Source organism: Erythranthe guttata, chromosome 13 (genome assembly GCF_056151865.1).
Source record: "Erythranthe guttata isolate IM_541 chromosome 13, IM_541, whole genome shotgun sequence".
Classification (NCBI taxonomy): Eukaryota; Viridiplantae; Streptophyta; class Magnoliopsida; order Lamiales; family Phrymaceae; genus Erythranthe; species Erythranthe guttata.
This window is the reverse complement of record NC_142545.1, coordinates 3,359,355-3,380,307: the sequence shown is the minus strand read 5'-3', so window position 1 is coordinate 3,380,307 and position 20,953 is coordinate 3,359,355. Positions and strand designations below refer to the sequence as shown.

At 34.8% G+C, this 20,953-nt stretch overlaps 2 protein-coding genes across 2 annotated transcripts; one reads left to right on the top strand and one right to left on the bottom strand.

Moving 5' to 3' along the window:
* Nucleotides 1-1,864: 1,864 nt before the first annotated feature.
* Nucleotides 1,865-4,056, bottom strand: LOC148765681 (putative serine/threonine-protein kinase PBL6). Its single transcript, XM_088812155.1, has 6 exons — nt 3,717-4,056; nt 3,295-3,512; nt 3,055-3,202; nt 2,714-2,853; nt 2,475-2,601; nt 1,865-2,386 (listed from the first exon to the last, which is right to left on the bottom strand). The coding sequence occupies exons 1-6, from the start codon at nt 3,805-3,807 to the stop codon at nt 2,025-2,027; spliced, it is 1,086 nt and encodes a 361-aa protein (XP_088668281.1). The 5' UTR covers nt 3,808-4,056; the 3' UTR covers nt 1,865-2,024.
* A 13,847-nt stretch (nt 4,057-17,903) lies between these two features.
* Nucleotides 17,904-20,649, top strand: LOC148765680 (putative serine/threonine-protein kinase PBL16). The gene is made up of 6 exons (XM_088812220.1): nt 17,904-18,049; nt 18,472-18,695; nt 18,801-18,945; nt 19,152-19,291; nt 19,595-19,715; nt 19,987-20,649. The coding sequence occupies exons 2-6, from the start codon at nt 18,474-18,476 to the stop codon at nt 20,361-20,363; spliced, it is 1,005 nt and encodes a 334-aa protein (XP_088668346.1). The 5' UTR covers nt 17,904-18,049; nt 18,472-18,473; the 3' UTR covers nt 20,364-20,649.
* The last annotated feature ends 304 nt before the right edge of the window (nt 20,650-20,953 follow it).

Sequence of the window (20,953 nt, the reverse complement as noted above, 5' to 3'; positions counted from 1 at the left end):
GGAATGGAATACGTATTCCCAATTTCATTCCAAAACACATGTTTGGTATGTTTTGGGAATGAGAATACCCATTCCTACCGGAATGGTCATACCCAAAATTACAGGATTAGTGATTCCTCCACTCCCCATGGTTTTACTTATTCTCAATCTTGTGGAAATAAACAATTATTTTCTTTTGACAAAATTATCCTTATTATTTTAATACTTTTTATTTACAAAATTATCACGTAGATTCCATATAACTTAAACCTAATTAATCAATTCTTCTATCAATTTAAAAAATAATAAATTTAAATAAGTATTTAAATAACTTCTATTGTTATTAATCATCACTGTCATTTTTCTTATGATTGGTGTGTTTCATTATTAGTTGTGTTCTACATGTCCTTTTTGTACTCAGTAATTTTTTTTTCTCCAGTTAAAAATTATATCAAAAAATAACATATTATGAAGAGTAATTGAATTGTAAAAAAACGTTTAATCACAAAAAAAATAAAAATAATAAATTTAAAAATCAAAGTAATAAATAAAAAAATTGCTACAAATTTTTTTTAGTTAAAGGATAATTTGGTCATTAAAATATTTTATTTCATGCCAATACATTTTATTTAAGTTACCAATCATAAGATTGAAACAAGGTAAGGGATTAGATTTCATTCCTTTCTTATTCCTCGTTTATACCAAACATAGGAAAGGGAACAATATTATCATTCCTTTTCCATCATTATTCCATTCCAATGCTTATTTCATTCCTATCTTATTCCTTTCCTGCATACCAATTGTGCCGTAAGGGTTTCACAATTTTAGTAATAAGCAAGTAAAGACAAATTAGGTATATTTAAGGGGTAATTTTTTAAATATTTAATTGATTAAATAAACAAGTTATTCAACGTGTTGGGGGGTTTAAGTAACAATCTCTTATCTAATTGGGTGAATTTGATATGGGAAAATTAGCTAAACACCCCTAATTTTGGACTTACATAGGTGGATATCCAAATTGTTAAATGAATATAAGTCTAGATCCTTTAACCAATATAATTAATATTAATTAAATTAAAATATTATTATATAGACACAAATACCCTTAATTAATATTCATATGAAAATACTATTTTTGAAAATTATGGAGCAAATCCCACAGATCACTCTCAAATTCTGCAAATTTCAAATAGACGGAAATTCAAACTCGAAAATAGCAAAATACAGACTCATGAATAGCAAGATGCAAACAAAAATTTGTACCTTACTCTAAAAAAATAGTAAAAAATTCGAATAATCAAACTAACACAATATCAGTATCGGTATGTTCTTATTTAATATGAGTGTTGCTTACCGAAACTAATGTGTGTTTGAACCATTGTAGAAAGCGCAATCGACAAACGATATCTTTAAACAACAAACAATCTGGAAAAAGAAAAAAAAAACAATCAATATGGTTTCACAAAGCAAACAACAAACGGAAAATTGAAAACTGCAAACGATTGAAGGATTCTACCGGTGACCAACGTTATGAATTTTTTTTTTCTAGGATTTGGTATTGTTGAAATCGGAGTATTGGATGGGGGAATTTTAGAGTTGGGATGCGTCAGATTTGGGAGTGGGGCATTAATTTCGTATTTTTTGGGAGAGAAAAATATGGGATTAAAAGATCCACAAAGTGGGCTATTATTTGGATTTTTTATTTCCATATATTATTAGGGGTGTTTTTTGACACATTATAAATAATTAATTAACTGAAAATTGAAAATTATTAGTTGGATTTATACACATATAATCTCCTCTTATAGGAGGACCTATAGCAGATTGCGCCATTTGAGATATGCCTCTGGAATGAATTTGAGCAAAAGGAAATAATAATAATAATAATGATACTAATAAAATTAGATTAGAATTTAGATATCCAGTGGTAACAAAACAGCAATATAATATCATAGCTCGAACCATACTAGTATAATCTAACAACATACGTACATCATCATCATCATCACAAGGCATTTGCGCACGTGCGTACCACCACCTTGACATTATTCTTTAAGTCCAAAAAAGTCAACGTTTCTGTTGACTAGTCTAAGTTTAAGCAGAGTTCTCATAACTTGCTTCATAGTAGGTCGTTGATTGATATCAGATTCTGTACATTTAAGTGCCAGCCAAGTAATCTTTTCCCCGTCAACCGCCACGAAATCGGGGTCGTCTCTTAGGCTTTGGTGGACGAGCGATAACTTATTCTTCAAATCACCTCTCTTAATAAACTCGCTAAACTCTTTCCACGCCCAGTCGTAAACTTCGTCCGGTTTACCCCTTCCTTCCACCTCGTAAGCTCTCTTCGAAATCAGATTCAAAAGTATAACCCCAAACGCGTACACGTCTTGCTTAACCGTAAATTCACCTGTCAAGAATACAATCAATAATAAATACCAAAATTTACGTATAAAAGAAATTCATAATTACGATACCAACTTCAACTCTTAGCGTACCTTTGTAGTACGAATCAACATCAATGTAGCCATAGCTTCCGAGAACATAATGCCCTACATATATTGTCCTGTCCTCGAATATTCCACCGCTTATCAATCCAAAATCACACAATTTCGGATTATAGTCCTGCATAATAAAAATAAGTAAATAAAAACCCACCAATTTAATTAATTATTGCGTATAACATTAATTTGCAAATAGAATATGAAATTCAAGTACGCTTATAACACAAACAAACCTCGTCAACAACTAAATGAGCACAATCAAGGTTGCGGACTATGTAAGGTTTGTAAAATGAACCATTCTTAGTGTGCAGAAATCGGAGGACGGATGCCAATCCAAGAACGACTTTTATTCTTTGCAGCCAAGTGAAGCCATCTACACATAAAAACACCCATTCTTAAATTACTATATTTTTAAATTTATCATATGGGTAAATTACGAAAAAAACCCCTCCAGTTTGGGTAATTACAACCACCCTCAACTATGAATCTTTTTACACGTTCACCTTGTTCACACTTATATTGTCAAATTTAGGTAGAATCTTATAGATTACGTGGAATATTCTCGAGTTTGTACCTTTAGGGATGAGGTTAAAAACTGAGGCGAAAGGCTTGAACTCATAAACAACACCGAGACGATGATCACTTTCTTTGCAGTATCCGTACAAGTTTAGCATGCCCGGATGATGATTCACCATTTCATGGCGAAGTAACATCACTTCATCCTATACAAGAAAGAAAAATTTCAAGAATCATTAATTAATTAATTTAATTAATAAAAAATGTTAACGAAAACAACAACAACATATATACATACCATTAGTCTGCCTTGGTTATCTCCGTCGCTATAGAAATATATTTCCGAGACTTCCCATATCTTTACCATCACATTAAGAGTATGATTATCGCGCACAATCTTTCCACGATAAAGTTTGCCGAATTGGAAATGGCTGAGGTAGTTGCTCTCCGAAAAGTTATCGGTATAACACGCCAAGTCCTCGTACTTTAGTTTAACAAGTTTTTTTACCTCCATCTCTATCAAATGTTCAATAATTATTATTACCAATCTTCAGCTTACATAGGGTGTATTATTACAGCACATCGAATAAAAAAGCAGAAAAACAACACAAGGGGAGAGAGAGAGAGAGAGAGAGAGAGAGAGAGAGAGAGAGAGAGAGAGAGACAAAAAAGCAGAAAAAACTTGTTGAAAAACACTAGAGAGAGAGAGAGAGAGTCTACCTTCAACGGAGTGAATAGGAGTTGGGTTTGAAGAACACGGCCTCAACCATCCCGCCTGGTTTCCGTTGAGAGTTTTTACTCTAGAACCCATCGTTTAAATAGATCTGCAATTAGCAATTAGTAAATACTTAAGAGATCAGAAATTTCGCCGGAGCGCCGGCCGCCGTAAGCAGCTTTGTAAGAACAGAGAATCGAATCTCCGGTGTTGGTGTGGGTGTGGGTGCGGGAGCTAAAGGGTTTATAATTTTACACTTTTTGTTCTTATTTTTCACAATTTTTATTTACGATTTTTATTTTAGTTACAATTAAATTCTGATTCAGGATACGCTTTTTTATTCCAAAACAATTTCGAACTTTTTCCAAAAAAAAAAAGACCAAAACGTGTTTATATTTTATAATATCCTATATGTACTTATTGTATCCTATATATATATATAATATATATATATGAGTTAATTGCATAGAACCCCCTGTGTTATTTCTTGGAAGCAAAAAACCCCCCCGGAAAAAAAAATTAGCTTATAACCCCCTCTGTTGTGTTTTAGTCAGCCCACCGCCCCTTTGTGTGCACTGGCTCGTTGACTTAAGTGAAATGACAGAATTACCCTTAATAAAAAATAGGGTTTATTAGGGAAAACCCCCTTGTTCATATTTTCTAATGAGGTAGATCCAATTTTTTTTCCCCTTTTTGAGATACACCCAATTTTGCCAACTTGGCAAAATATATTATATAATTTCCCTTTAATACCCCTGTTTTATTATTAAACGGCATTTATTTCCTTTAATACGTGATTTGAGATTTGCTGATACGTTGCCTAAAATCACGGAATAAAATTACGTGAGATCATTGGCCGTTATATCAAATCGTGTACAATATTTTTTGAAGATTCTCTTCATCGTTCCAGCGGGTTTTATCGTCTTTGAAGATTTCTGCACCGTCGTGGAAATATGATCGATTTTTGAGCGTTTGTTGTTGGACGTTGTTAAGCGGGTATGAATGCGTTATTCGTTTTTATTTTTTGCTCAATGTCCATGATTGTCGTGTACGGTGGTTAGAAATTTTTAAGAGTTGTGTTGATACTTGATTCTATTAAGTAGAACGTTTTTTAACAAAATTATTCCGTCATATATATATCGTTTTTTTTTTGCCGATGATGTTTGTTTGGAAGAGAATTGACAGAGTTAGAAGAGGATGGTTCACGCAGATCGGACCAGAGTTGTTTTATATGAGCTTCGTAGTTGGTTTATGCAATAATCGGAATAATTGTCCGTTGTGGTCGAGTTCATGTTTTTATCCCGATCGATAGTTGGTTTATTTGTTTATAACAGCCGATTTAAGTGTGCTGGGTAGTACATTAAAATATAGTTCGTAGTCTTTTTTAATTTAGCGTATGGATTTTGCATTTTAAGTTTATTTTTGATGATATTAATGTATTATCATTCAAATGTATTTGCAGTCTATTTAATCATTTTTTAGTATTCTGCATTTTTAATTTTGTTTCATGATTTTAGGTTTTTTCGATGGCGAATTTCGTACGGATTTTGTTGAGGTTTGGTGGGTTGGTTGCTATAAAGAGGTGTTTACGATGTAATGACTCGGTAACTTCGGTTAAGTGTTAAACCGTTGTAATACAGTAGTATACTATTATGAATACCGTATGATACTACCATTATCATTTTATTATACTATTATGAGATTATTAATGTACTAGAGTTTTTTAACTCGACATATTGGTTTGATTGTGTTATGATGTGTTTTATGTATTTTTATCAAAACCCTAGATTGAAATTATGAGATTATTAATGTACTATTTTATTGGTTATGTGGAATACTTTACGTTGGTGTTGTTCTCAATGTTCTTGTCATTTCAGTGGTATATTGTTTGTAACACAATTTCATATAACTACTATAACCGTAATATACTATCATAGCAGATTAATGTACTATATTGAAATTATTAATATACTATGTGGTTGAATAATACGAGATCCATAATCGATTAACGAGATCCATAGTCGAATTAGATCAATAAGATAGTCTATTACATATTTACATGATATAAGGAAAATTACCCTAATTGATTAGTATTTCAAACAAACATATTATTCAGTTTCCATATATATTATTATTTTTTCATATATATTATTATTTACCCTAATCGTTTTCATATAATAAGGAAAATTACCCTAATTGATTAGTATTTCAAACAAACATATTATTCAGTTTCCATATATATTATTATTTTTCCAACAGTCAATTAACTAAACCCATTGTCGAATTAGATAAAAGGGATAGTCTATTAAAAGATATGAGATAGTCTATTTATTTTAAAACACAAATCCGCCGCCGTCACTTCTCAAATCTAGGGTTTTGATGATTCTTCGGCCCATAGTCGATTAACGAGATCCATAGTAAAATTATACCGGTGGGATAGTCTATTAAATGATATAGGATAGTATATTAATACAGATGTAATTCGACTATGCATCTCGTTAATCAACTATGGGCCGAAGAATTATCAAAACCCTAGATTTGAGTAATCCTAGATTTGAGTAACCCTAGATTGGAGCAGTGACGGCGACGGCGACGACGGCCAACGACGATATCACTTCTAGTGGATGTCCTGCCCATCAATTGTTGCAATATCAATGATTTAGTGCTCGAATTCGGTATGCGATTATAACAGATCTGCAATTATACAAACGTGATAGTCGATTTAGCCAAAACATATGAACAAATCGATGGACGATAGCGATGCAGCGACCGGCGAAGACGTACATACGACGGCTTGCTCGGAGTCCACGAAAATCGTCGTTTCACGGCAGTGCAGATTTCTTCCCCTTTCGATCGGCCGTACCGGGAAGTGGTTCTGGGAGGTTTTTGCAGTTTATTTGATTGTGGGTTTTGGGGGTGATAGTGTGTTAACGGGAAAATAGGAAGGGATTTGATATTATTTCAAAAGGTAAAGTAACGGGATTTGTGGGATTTGATTGAGGGTAATTATGTAATTACGAAAAGCTTGGGCTTTTATCAAAATGGCAAATTTAAATTTGGGTCTACCCCTATTATTTGAATGTTTAAGGGGGTTATATTTAATAGACTCTAAAAAATAAAGCGAAAAGAAAAAACAATGTCTAACAATTTTTAATAAATTTTCAATTTTAAACAAACAAATATAAATAAAATATGTGTTAAATATAATAACAATTAAAAAAGGAAAAGAAAAAAGAAAATAGTGTAAACATATGTTGATAATTAAAAAAATACAAAATAAAACATATCTTAAATATAATAATAGTTATATAAAATAAAAATAAAAGTCTTCATCTTCTTCCCTGCAACCACCGTCGTCTTCCTCCAACCCCCACCCCTTTCCTCCATCCCCGCCTCCCCCCCCCCCATCCAACTCACAACTCAATTCAACCCAAGTCGGAGCGTTCCACCGCTGCTCATCACCCCAACACCACTACATCTTCAGATCTTCTTTCAATTGAGGCATGCCGCGGCGGAGGTGTGCGGCTCGTGGTCGGTGAGATTGAACGGAGAAAATGGAGGCCCAGAAAATGAGTTTTCTTCATCTTCGTGCGGCGGCGGCTTCAGTGGCGGTCATCCTTGGAAGCAGAGGTTTCTTCGAAGTTTTTGGGCCATGATTGATCAAAATTCGCAGAGAATTGAAGATGTCCATGTCTGACATAAGGCAGAGGCGGCGGAGATGGTGGATTCTGGAGGAGCAGGATTGGTTGGTGGTGGCTGTTGGGGGTGGGTGGACGAGTGTTTCTTTTTAATTTCTTTTTTCTTTCTATTTTTGGAAAATTGCAAATCAGTCCCTGACTTAAGGAAGAAGAGGGCCTTTCTGAAAATTCAAGGGACTGAATTGAAAAAATTGAAAACTTTATTTGGGGCTTATTTTTGAAATTTATAATTTAAAGGGTAGTTGGGTCTTTTCACGTCAGAAAATCGAACCCCAGTCGCATATTCGGCGAGTGCAGCACACGATTCGCTCGGAGGGTCCTTATTGACATTGACTTCCTTTCATAAGGGGTTATTTGTTAATTTTTTTATCCGAGGGGTTTTTTTGCCAATTAGACATTTCACAGGGGAGCCGAGTGCAAATACCCCATATATATATATATATATATATATCCCCATATATATATATATATATATATATATATATATATATATATATATATATATATGGTAAGGAAAGAATCTGCAGTCAATCATACATGTACAATGGGTAAATCTACATTTTCAGAATAGCTTTTAAATTATATTTAGGGGATGACTAGAACAAGTACCAAAATTTTCTTACTTTAACACCATCAAAATAAAAATTAGATTATAAATAGTTAATGACATAAATACCCTTAATGGAATCAAATGACAATAAAATGATGGTTTACTAGCAAGGAGAACCCATTAAGATATGTATCCATGTTTTTTTAGCTTAAAAGTCGATTTTGAAGATTTCCTTTTTTAAACCCGTCGTCATAGATTTTCGACACATACATGTCGAATTTTTGGTCAATTTTCAACACCAACTTGTCGAAAATTGTGTTAAAAAATAAAAATAAATAAATAACAATAAAAAACCAAATTCGACACTTACATGTCGAAATTTCTCAAACTTTCGACATGTATGTGTCGAAAAAACACTGCATAGCAATGTTTTTTCGACACATATATATCAGGAGTTCGGGGTCATTATCCTCGGCTTGTTTTAGAGGAATTCATTAAAAAAAATTGTAAAGTTTACTTTGCCTACCTGAACTATAACCAAACGTATGAAATACACCCCTAAACTTCAAAATGAAACAAAACAAATTAAACTCAAATTTAACTTGAATCATTAGAGCCCCTATTTTAGAATTGACTTGAACTAGGACTTTATTACCTTAGTCAATCACTCGAAGTGCAAAATAATATAGTGATGTTTGCATGACCAATTCAATATGTAATGCAAATAAACCAATACTCGGTGGCATACAATAGGTAAAACAAAAAATTGCAGTCTATGAAGAAAAGAGTTTGCAGTAGAACTTTTGAGGTTCTTGTAAAATTAAAAGGCAAAAAGGCTATTATATTTCTTGCATTTTTATGCCTATGCTAATTGTAGATCCCTTGTTTTATTGCTCTTAATGAGCTTCTTAATTACTAATAAGCTGAATTGGTAAGCAATTGAAATATTAAGTGTGTTTGATCTTAATGACTGAATGGTTCCAGAATGCTCTTAATTATTCAGTCCAAAAGTTGGTGCTGACCGGACAAGTGCTACATCTGAATGGAATTTGCACATAATTTTTTTTTTGAACAAGAACAAACGATTACATATTATATTAAGAACTTAAGACCATAGTACGATTACAAGGATTGGATGTACTACGAGAGTACACCGAGAAAATGTCCTGATACATATAATATTCTAGGAAACTGGGGCAATTATCGTACAACAAAATTTCATCCGTATCTAAGGATGTCCCCATTTTAGCTAATACATCCGCTACGTAGTTTAGTTCCCGATAGTAAAAGTTAACCACCACTTCCGAGAATTTAGATAGTATTATGCGAAGGTCCTTCAGAAGAGTTTGCAGGCGGCTGGAAGGAGCTTCCTTCCTGTCAAGGCAAGAGAAAAGAAAAGATGAGTCGGTGTCAATAACATGTCGATGTATATCAAGTTCTTTTGCCTTTTTTAAACCAAAGTATAGTGCCCACATTTCTGCTGCATTATTAGTAGTATACCCAATATTCTTTGCAAATGCCATTATAAATGTTCTTGTGTTATCTCTGATAATACCGCCTATGCTGGCTTTTCCGGGGTTCATGAGGGCTGATCCGTCGATGTTTAGTTTGTACCAATGAACTGGTGGAGGCTGCCATCGAAGACTACTTGTAATTTTGTTAGGTTTAGGTGGTATATTAGGGATGAAACTATTTTTCACAAGAAGCCAGATTTGGTTTATATTTATCGGAATATTATGAAAAATAAAGTTGTTACGAGCTTTCGAGATAAACCAAAGGAGTGTGTAAAGTTGGTTTGGATAGGTCTTGTATTTTTTCAAAAGGGCATATGCGAGACTACAAAAATGAGATGTAGTTTCAGAGGAAACGTGTGGGAGTTTGCGGATTAGAGGTTGGAGTTTATGGCATTGGAAGAAAAGGTGCGTGATAGTTTCGGGGTAGGTTCCACACAACGGGCATGTATTAATTCTTAACACTTTTCGTCTATAAAGGAAGTCGGATGTAGACAGACAATTATGAGAGAGTTGTCTGAGAAAAAATTTAATACGCGGACTTACCGTGGATTTCCAAATGGTTTGCCATGCGAGAGAAGGAGTAAAACTTGTATGTTGGTCATTAAATAACCAAAGGTAGGCACTTTTGAGGGTGAATATGCCATCTTTTGTAAATGCCCAGGGATAATTACACTTTTCGTTCCTATACTTTGCCACTTATACGATTTTCGTCCCTAAACAAGATGAAGTTACAATTTTCGTCCCTAAACATGTCACTTTTACGCTGTTTCTGTCCCTCCGTCCATTTGTCCAGTTAGTATGGACGGAAAATCGCACGTGCGCCGCACGTGACACACAAAAGCACCCCCTCCCCCTCATAATGTTCAGATTTTCAGAATATTTCATCAATATCCAAATTCTCGGCAAAATCCTAAGCCCAAATTTTCGAAATCTCTTAATTCCTCATGAATTCATCATTGAAAGCACAATTAGAAAGTGGGCAATTCATATTTTAAAGCTTCTTCAGCGTTGGTAGCTAATTTCAGCACTTGCAGTCGCGGATTCGAAGTACATTTCTTTCTCTCTTTATTTATCCTATATTTTTAATTTGGAATTAAAAATTAAGAATTTGTTGTTTCTAGCTATTATTCAAGATCTGCTGCTAGAAGTCAATTGTTTTAATTGTAAATGTGGAGATGAGATGCCCTTCTTGACCTCATGAACTCCTAGTAATCTTGGAAGAAGATTTCGTGCCTTGTCCAAACTATGATGTAATTTGTTTATATATATATATATATATATATATATATATATATATATATATATATATATATATATATATTATTGGTGACACACAATAATTGTGTTTCTTTTGGAACAGAGAGTTAAATATCCAGGTGTATTCAAATGGCTTGATCCTGAAATGTGTGTTATATTACCCCTAGATTGATAAGAAGAATTTACTGTTTGAAGGATGAATTGACTAGTTATAAGGAAAAAGGAGATATTATGGAAAATAAAGAAGATATGATGGCAAAGCAAGAAGATACGATAGCAAAGGAAAAGAAGTCCTATGAAAGAAAAATAAAATAAAAATTGGAGAATTTAATTGTCCAGTACAACAATCGAATGAAGATCTTGAAAGTTATTTTGATTGTCTTAGGTTGTTTAATTGTCATTGTATTGATCAAAATTAGTGGTTAGAATTTTCAGTGGTTAATTTAGTGAATAAGATGTAGTTGTTTGTGGTTCCAGTGTTGTTTTTTTGATCAATCTAATGCAAGTTTGAGTAGAAGAAATTAAAGATTTGAAAAATGGGGCATTTGGATTTCAAGAGAGAATTAGGGCAAGTTGTGTCTACCTGTAATGTGTGATCCGGACGTTATGAGGGGCAGGGGGAGGTGCTTTTGTGTGTCACGTGCGTCGCACAGGCGATTTTCCGTCCATACTAACTGGACAAATGGACGGAGGGACAGAAACAGCGTAAAAGTGACATGTTTAGGGACGAAAATTGTAACTTCATCTTGTTTAGGGACGAAAATCGTATAAGTGGCAAAGTATAGGGACGAAAAGTGTAATTATCCCTAAATGCCCATTTAAACGTATCTTTACGAAGATGTTCGGGTATATGAATAGCCAAAATCTTGTCCACAATATATTGGGGTATAAAACTTGAAACACAAGTAAGATCCCATAATTGATGAAACGGGTTGATAAGATTAGAAACTCTAAGATTTACTAGATGATCAGGGATGCAAGAAACATAATCGGCTATAATAATATTATCAATCCATTTATCTGTCCAGAAATTGATTTTTTCGCCATTGCCAACCAGCCAAAACCGACATTCTCTCAGTTTATGAATACATTTATATATTGATTTACAAATACTGCTATGGTATGGTTTTGGTTTAGCTACGTTGGGAATGATATTTGTTGGGTAGTATTTATATTTCATAAGTCTGGTCAAAAGAGATGATGGATCAGTGAGAAGTCGCCAAGCTATCTTGAGGGTAAAAGCATTGTTTAGAACGTGTAGGTCGCGAATACCGAGTCCTCATTTGGTTTTGGGCAAGCAAACAGAATGCCAGTTTACAAGACTTTTCCTGTGAGATTGAGATGTAGAATTCCAAAGGAATTTTTTGTTAAGGGAAGATAGTGTGTTTATGGTAGCTGTTGGAAGTTGAAAAGTGTTCATGGTATAGTTAGGAAGGGTATTTAACACGTGCTTAATAAGCGTACATCTTCCAGCGTATGACAAGTATTTATTGTACCAATTAGAAATTCGAGATTGAGTTTTGAGAATTATATCATAGAAGGTTGTGTTTGAGAGTCGGTTAATAACTAATTGAAGGCCAAGGTATTTTTCACCTGTATTACCAGCTTTTATATTAAGCTGATTACAAATGGATCTTTGAATTGTACTATTAGTATTTTTGGAGAAAAAAACTTTGGACTTATGCCAACAAATATTGAGACCAGATTCTTCTGCGAAAAGAGAAAGAGTGTTTTGAATAAAATCAACAGATTTTTGATTGGTTTTGGAAAATATAATACAGTCATCAGCAAAACACAAAATGGGAATAAAAGGGCCATTTTTACTAGATTTAAGAGCATCAAATTGATTGTTAGTCTGTCCTTCAACAAATTTTTGCACAAGAAAATTCAAACATAAAATAAATATGTATGGGGATAAGGGGTCACCTTGTCTAAGCCCACGTTGGGGTTTCCAAGGTTGTGAAATGAATCCATTCGTAGAAAGGGTGAAAGATACATATCGTATACAACCCATAATCCAGTCGATCATTGGGGGTGAAAAATTGTATTTGTTGAGGACAGTACTGATAAAACTCCATTCCAGTTTATCATATGCCTTTTCAAGATCAATTTTTAGGGCCATGTAAGAAGTTTTAGATTTTTTGGATTTCATAGTGTGGAGTAGTTCGTGCGCCATAATAACATTATCACCAATAAACCGTTTGGGAATAAAAGCATTTTGGAAAGGGGATATTAGAGTGTTCAAAATCGGGCGGAGGCGATTAACCAAAATATTAGAAATAATCTTATACATTACATTACATAGGCTTATGGGCCGGAAATGGTTGATGAGATGTGGGTTGTTATTTTTAGGAATAAGGATGATCCGAGTGCTGTTAAGATAATGTGGCATGTTATTAGTTAGAAAGAAATGCTGGATAGTATCGGTAACAGATACCTTTAGAATATTCCAGTATGTTTTGAAAAAATGGCCATTTAGTCCATCGGGACCAGGCGCTTTGTCCGATCCAATTCGATTTGAGCCGAGCCAAATTTCACTATCGGACACATTAATTATCAAAGAGTTGTGGACGGTAGTGGGAATTCTTGGACAGTCAAGGTCACAAAAGGTATGTGTGCGAGGATTATTAGAAGTGTAGAGATTGGAAAAGAAAGTAACAAAGTAGGTTTGAATCTCTTTTAGGTCATAAATCCAATTTCCGGATTCAGTTTTTAGACTTTGGACCATATTGCGTCGTTTCCTATTTGATGCAAAAGCATGAATTTTTTTTGTATTATTATCACCATCATGTAGCCACGCAACCCTTGATCGTTGACGCCAATATAATTCTTTTTGGGTGAGTAGTTTTTTGTGTTAAGTTTTAAGAAGATTATGTTTATTGTGAATCGAGTCAGAATAACAGTTGTCTAAATCAGAAGTAGCTTGTTCTATAAGTTCTGTAGTGGTATCTATTTTCCTATCTATGGTGCCATAGATATGTTTTTTCCACCATAGAGCTTTAAATTTAAAAGATTGATAGTGTTTAAGGAAATCATGAGGGTAGACACCATACCGATAGTTAGACCAAGCATTTTGAATAATGTTTTTAAAAGATTCATGAGTAGACCATGCAATCTCATATCTAAAGGGTTTTTTGAATTTCGAATGATTGCTATGCGTATCTAAAAGAATTGGAGAGTGGTCAGATGAACTAGATGTAAGATGATAAACTTTAGTGAAGGGAAATAGATTATGCCAGGAATGATTAGCGAAGGCCCGGTCTAGCCTTTCGCAAATGAAAGATTTTCCAAATCGTCGGTTATTCCATGTGTATGGATGTCCAGAAAAACCCAAATCAAACAGTTCACATTGCGCCATGCAATTGCGAAACTGGGATGTTTTTGAAATTAACGGTTTATTTCCTCCATTTTTTTCGTTTGCATGCAAAATGTTATTAAAGTCTCCAATTACTACCCAATTAAGATTAATAGAATTAGCAGTTTGTATGAGTTCGTGCCAAACCTCAGGTTGCAAGTGAGTCTACGGGTAATTATACATGGCCGTCAGCAGGAAATGAGGAGTTCCCGGGTTGAGAGTAGCAACTCATGTATCATACGATTCGATACTCGTGTTTGTGTAAGGGTAATTTGGGCAGCATTCCAAAGCATCCAGATACCGCCTGCATAGCCAACAGCAGAAACTATAGTATTATCAGTGAAATTAAAACGTTGAATAATCGTAGCAGAACGTTCGGGGGTCATCCTAGTGTCCATCACAATGAGAGTTTATTGCATTTACTACCCCTGTGAAAATCGTAATTGCGCGATTCCCCCCTATCATAAAAAAATTAGCAAATACCCCCCTGTACTAATTAGTCAAAGGCGAAAACCCCCCTCGGAGCATAACGTGTATCGCACTCGCGGATTGTGCGATTTTTTCTTCAGTTTTGCATGTGAAGTGACATAATTACCCCCAAAAGCCTACACCTTCTCTCCCCTCTCTCCTCTCCTCTCTTCTTCGTCTTCTTCGACTTCTTGTCTTTTTTTCTTTGGAATAAATCTTCTCATTATGTTCATTAATGGAAGATTTCCAAACATAAATAGGCAAAGCTTCGCACATCAACAAAATCATTGGTTTCAATTTCCTCCATCTTCAAAAAGAAATTAGTGTTTCTGCAACTTTATAGCAATGGCGGTGGATATGCTTCCTGTTGAAAAAGAATGGCAACAGAGATGGTGTACGCTGTTGGCGGTGGGCTGCTGAAAAATAATGGCGGCGGAGATGGTGGGTGGTGCCGTGGTGGGCTGCTGAGCAAAGATGGTGGCGTAGATGGGTTGGGCGGTTGGTGGTGGATTGCTGAGCAAATATGGCGGCGGAGATGGGTTGGGCGATGGGTGGTGGGCTATTAGGCAAAGATGGCGGCGAAGATGACTCGGGCGGCGGGTGCTGGGCTGTTGAGCAAATATGGCGGCGGAGAAGATCTGGGAGGTGGTGGTGGAGGCTGGTCCCGTGAAAGATGAACTTTTTTTTCTTTAATTAAGTTTTGGAAATTGCAATTTAACCACTTTAAGTTTTCATAAATTCAATTTGGTCCCTGAGTTGTAAAAATTACTCATTGAAGGACTGGGTCTTTTGTTTTTGCAAAACCCTCGCTGGGTATTTTGTCTTTTCACAGCTAGTCAATGGTTAAAAGTTAAATGGGTCAAGTATGCAACCTAAAAATTAGCACAGGGGGGTTTTTGCTAATTTTATTATGATAGGGGGGGATCGCGCAGATGCAATTTACACAGGGGTAGTAAATGCAATTTACTCATCACAATGAACACGTGTGGATTATGGCGAGCGATTAAGTCTCGGGCAGCTATATAAAAGTCAGGGCGATGAGCCCCCCTACAGTTCCACGCAAGAATCTTCATTTGATTTTGATGTGGTTGGAAGGTGGATGGTCCAATGCCATTCTGGGTGTGTAGGTGCTGATTCACACCGTCGTTTTGGTACACTGATGTAGTCCGGGGTGAGAGGTGCTCGTTTGATTGATTGAGAGAGCGAAGGGTCATTCTTAAGTGGAATACTCTCCACGGATGCATGACTTCTCTCTCTTAAGCAACCTCTAAGAGAAGGCGATTGCTGAAAGGGGCGCTTGTGAAAAAGTGGGGCGTGGTGTGCATGAATTTGCACATAATTATCCTTTAATAAACTCTTATATTCGCATATTAACTCACATAAGTATTACTATTACTAGCTACCTTTAGCTGTCTAGAGATTACTTTTTAAATTTGTTTGGTTATTATATTTCGTATTTATCTTATAATAATGTTAAATACTTGAAATTTAATACACATCCATGGAATAAGAGACCTTCATCTCATTAACAAAGTTGCATTACTTAAACGTGGTTGGCGGATCTTGCAGGGTTCGGATGAGTTGTGGGTCCAATGTCTCGGGCATAAATACTTTTCCAAATTTTTTTTCGATATTAAAAAGCCTAATAGTAATTGCAACAACATCTCAAAAAAAACATAAGTAAAATTATTCCTTTACTCAGGAATAGTTGCTTTTGGTCTATTAGTAAGGAATCTATGTTTTGGGCTTAGGACCATAAGGGTTCTTTCTCTCTGAAAAGTGCATTCTCTTGTATTATAATAATTCAAATGGTCAGCTCGAACCTACTCTCCCGTGGTCAACTATTTGGTAATTGAACATTGAACCTCGAGTTAAGTTCTTAATCCGGCAACTCTCTCATAATAGCCTTCCTACCAAAGATTTTTTGTTCAAACGCAAATGTGTGACGGATAATGTGTGTTCGCTTTGCAAGATACACCCTGAAACATGCACGCATTTGTTCAAAAATTGCCGACATTTGAATTTATATTCAGAAGGATTCCTCTCATCCATCCGAATACGGAGGAAAACTTTTGTAGTCTTTTCTACATATTCCATAAATCCCCCTCGCTTCAAATATGGAGGAACAGCTGCACAAGGATCTTCACTCACTCGTGCAGGAGCTGTGGAAGAAATTGACTGAGTTTGATACGGTGGAATTGGGTTTTGTCTACAGAAAGATTAATGGGGGAGCATATATTTTGGTAAAACTTGGTGCAACAATGAATGATGATACAATGAATGATGATACTACTCTTACTTTTGATAGTTGCCCTACTTTTTTGAACAATATTTTATATAATGATTGTAATAGTGTATATCATAGGGCATGTAGGCTCTTCTCTCTGTACCAAAACTCTTCTTTTAAAAGCATAAATATAATGGTTTTGATCTTATATTAAAAAAAAAGTTAGTTGACATTCTTTTTTTCCTTTTTTTTTTTTTTTTTTTTTTTTTTTTTCTGACGGTGGATCGTCGAAACTTTGATTAGTTGACTCAGGTTTTTTAACCTTAATTGACTACTGAACATAGTCGATTAAGCCTTAATCGACTATTGAACATAGTCGATTAAACCACGTAGTCGATTAAGGGCCCTGTCTGCGCGAAATTTTTTTTTTTTTCTGCGCCGTCTTCCGCCACAATCCACCAAAAAACCCTAAGATATGTTCTTCATCGTCACCACGTCGTCGCCACACCACAGCATCACCATCCCACTTCTATATTCTAACTGTTTTTATCCAAACAATCAAAACATAACCATGTACTACGGTCAAAATCACCAAAACAAAGCCACCAACCAAAGTAGAACCACCACCCATCAAAGTCCGATTTCAATCGACAATTTTACCTGTTTTCGCCGTCGATGTAGCAATCGTGGCATTCGAACTCAGAATCGCTATCAAATTAGAGTTCGATACGAGGTTTTCTTTTGATAGGCGCCGACGGTTAGACTTTATGCATTTCTTCATCTTGCGACGGCGGCGGCGGCGGCAACGACGAGGAGAAGATTTGTCGGAGAAAGCAAAAAAAAAAAAAACAAAGAAGAACGGCAGAAGAGAGAAGCAGAAGACGAGAAGATGAGAAGACGAGAAAAAAAGAGAGAACGGCAATGGGTTATGGATAATAAGGGTGGTTTGGGAATTATTAAATAATATTTGGGTAGGATATTATGTAAGGGGGTTTTCTCTAATTATTGGGAGGGGAAGTTTTCTTAACTCATTTACCTAGGCGAGGGGTCTTGCTAATTATCCCTTCTTTTTATTACCTTAAAAATATTTTGAAGTTACCTTAAAAATATTTTCCCTGTTATTAATTACGGTTGCTGAATTATATTTGCTGAGCTCTCTCAATTTTTATTTTTCTTGCTCAAGAGTCTCTTCTCTTCTCACTGATTTCACAACATCAAATCGCTTCTTTCTCCAGCTAATTAATTCTCTTCAAAAAACGTCGGATTTCGGTAAGATGGATTCACAATCTATATATAAGATCTTCTATATCTCTCAATTAATCTGTGAATTGTTGGGCAAAATCAAAAACCCTAAATAAAACCCCCAAATTCAAAAAAAAAAAAAAAAAAAAAGAAAAAAAAAAAACCTTTTGTGGAACTAAAACCTGGAAGGTATATTTGATTCTCTTGGTTTCTTTATTTCTGTGATGGGTTATCGCCGTGATTGTATACTGTACAGTGCGGAATATTTTTATCATGAAATATTTTTGTGATTGTATTTTTAATTTTATTTTTCACTAAAGTATATTCTGTTTTATGTGTTTAAGCATTGGAATTAAACAATGCTGCTGCCTCTGAGATAATTCAGCAATTACATATTAATTTTTTTCTGTGCTATACACAAAATTGCGTGTTTTTACATATTTTGCTAGGAATGGTTGGGGAGCCGGAAGATATTCAAGCTCTCGGTTATGAGAATTTGGTTTGGTTTACCGACAACTTTTCTGAGAGAAACTACATGGGCCGTTTCCGATTTGGTAAAATTTATCGTGGGAAAATGGATTCCTGTGGATTGATGCGATATTTCATGGTCAAGATGTGGGAAGTTCCGAATGTATATAATTACGACCCTGAAGATTTCGATCTCAGACTCATGGTGAACGAATTATTTGTTTTACTCGCAAAAAATACTTTAAAAAAAAAAAAATTAAATTCCGAGCATATGGTCTGACGTGTAAAATATATACTTGTGGTTTTGCAGGAAGAAGTCATTTTACTACGCCATGAAATGATGATGAATCATCCATGTATGATAAAGCTGTACGGATACTACTCCGACGCTGTGCAATTTGTTCTTGTTTATGAATTCAAGCCATTCGATTCGCTTTTTAACCTCGTTCCAAAAGGTATTTGGATATTTGATGTATATCGTACATGTTAAAATTTTTATGCTGATGTTTAAATCCTCCTGCTTCTTCTATCTTGGATGCGGTTGAATTTTTTAAGTTGGCACTTAAAAATATCGAGTTTACAGATTTTTCCTAACTCGCACGTTTATGTTACTCAGAGCGACGTTTGCGTCAATAAAATAACTGAAATTTGTGTTGATTAGGTGATTTCACTTGGCTGCAAAGAATGAAATCTGCTTTTGGCTTGGCTTCGCTTCTCAGATATCTGCATGCTGGAAAATCTGCAGTTTACAAACCTTTTGTTGTTCACAATCTCGATGTTGCAAATATAGTTCTTGATGAGGTATGTATGTTATATATATATATATATATATATATATATAGATGTGCTTTTAATCTTGAATCGATTATATAACCTAGGATGGATGGATGGATGAAGAATTCTTCAAGTAACTAACTACAGTAGAACCTCGATAAATTAATAACCTCGATTAAATAATAGTTTCTCTCGGTCCCGACTTGGTGAAAACGTGTTAAATTATTAAATCGATAATTTAATAATTCGCTAAATTAATAGAATTTCCCTAGTCCCGACTGTATTAATTTATAGAGGTTTAACTGTATCCTCCTCCTCGTATGCATGCAGGACTATAATCCAAAGATATGTGATTTTGGTTCAATTAGCGGTGGCGTTTTCCCCGATAGGCGAACGTATTCATGTCATCATAGTTGCTATGGGTGCACAGATATAGCTAAATTTAATACAGGTATTCCGACTAAACTTTTTTTTTTCCTTATCGTAATTCTTTTTTTCTTTGTCGGGTTGAGAGAATGATGTCGGGTTTACACTTGTCATGAAACATTTCATCTTAGAAATTTAAAAGTTTTTCCAAGACTGAGATACAGTTTGGTTTTGAGTCCTGAATGTTTTAGCAGTTGATAATTCAACATTTGAAAGGGCTATTTTCATGTCACATAGGTTATTTGGATTTGGATTTCTTTAAAAAAATTGAATAAGAGTATTTGGATTTCTTACAGGTCGTTGGTCGACCAAGCAAGACGTGTTTGCATTTGGTGTCATACTTCTTAGTTTGATATCGAAGAGGGTTTACACGAACGAAGACAGGAAAGCTGGTTTGCCGTTTGTATTTGAATGGGCATTTAGGGAATATGAAGAAGCCTCTGAATCGAAAACCGAGTTTTCACTTGTCCACAAAAGTCTAGCGGATGAAGATGATTTTTGTACAGATGATGGGCATAAGATTACTATGCTAGCGCTCGAGTGCGTAAATGGAGACGAAAATCAACGGCCCACGATGAAGCAAGTCGTCAAATCTCTCCTCAAACTTGAACTCGTTAAGCAAAATGCCGACTTCCTTGGTGTGCTAAACCCCTGTGGAGGAAATGGTATCTGATACTTTTGGTGCTTCTTGTCATGTAATTTATTAGAAGTGGAGTTTGTGTAGAAAGTTATAAAGCTTAATTTAAGTGATTATTATTGTAGTTTGAAGGGTTGATTTATTCTATTTATTCGCTTAGATGTCAGGGACAACTTCTGAAGCTATGTCAATATATTTAAGTTATGCAAGCAAAAAATTTAATATACTTGTATGTTGTTTGTAGCATCAACTTGTGAAATTTAGGGGTTTTTATGCATACCTATCTGACCAACTATTTTTATTAATCCTGATTCAGGTGTTTTATTTATTTCGCTAATAATCTTATTCCTTTAATATGTATTATAGACAAATACAAACTAATGCGTATGACAATATTATTTTTACACCTTTTAAACTCAATTCTTAATTATAACCCTAATTTAATTCCAGTTTTATCACTTTCGATCATACAAATTTAAGTTTACTTTCTTTCATCAATTTTGACCACACAAATTTGATTTTAATTTTTTTTCCAAACCTTTTATTTTCTAATTATATTTTTCTGCCGCCAAAGACTGACGGTTGACCTTTTCTTTTTTACTCTGCCACCGCCAATCAGCGGCGTT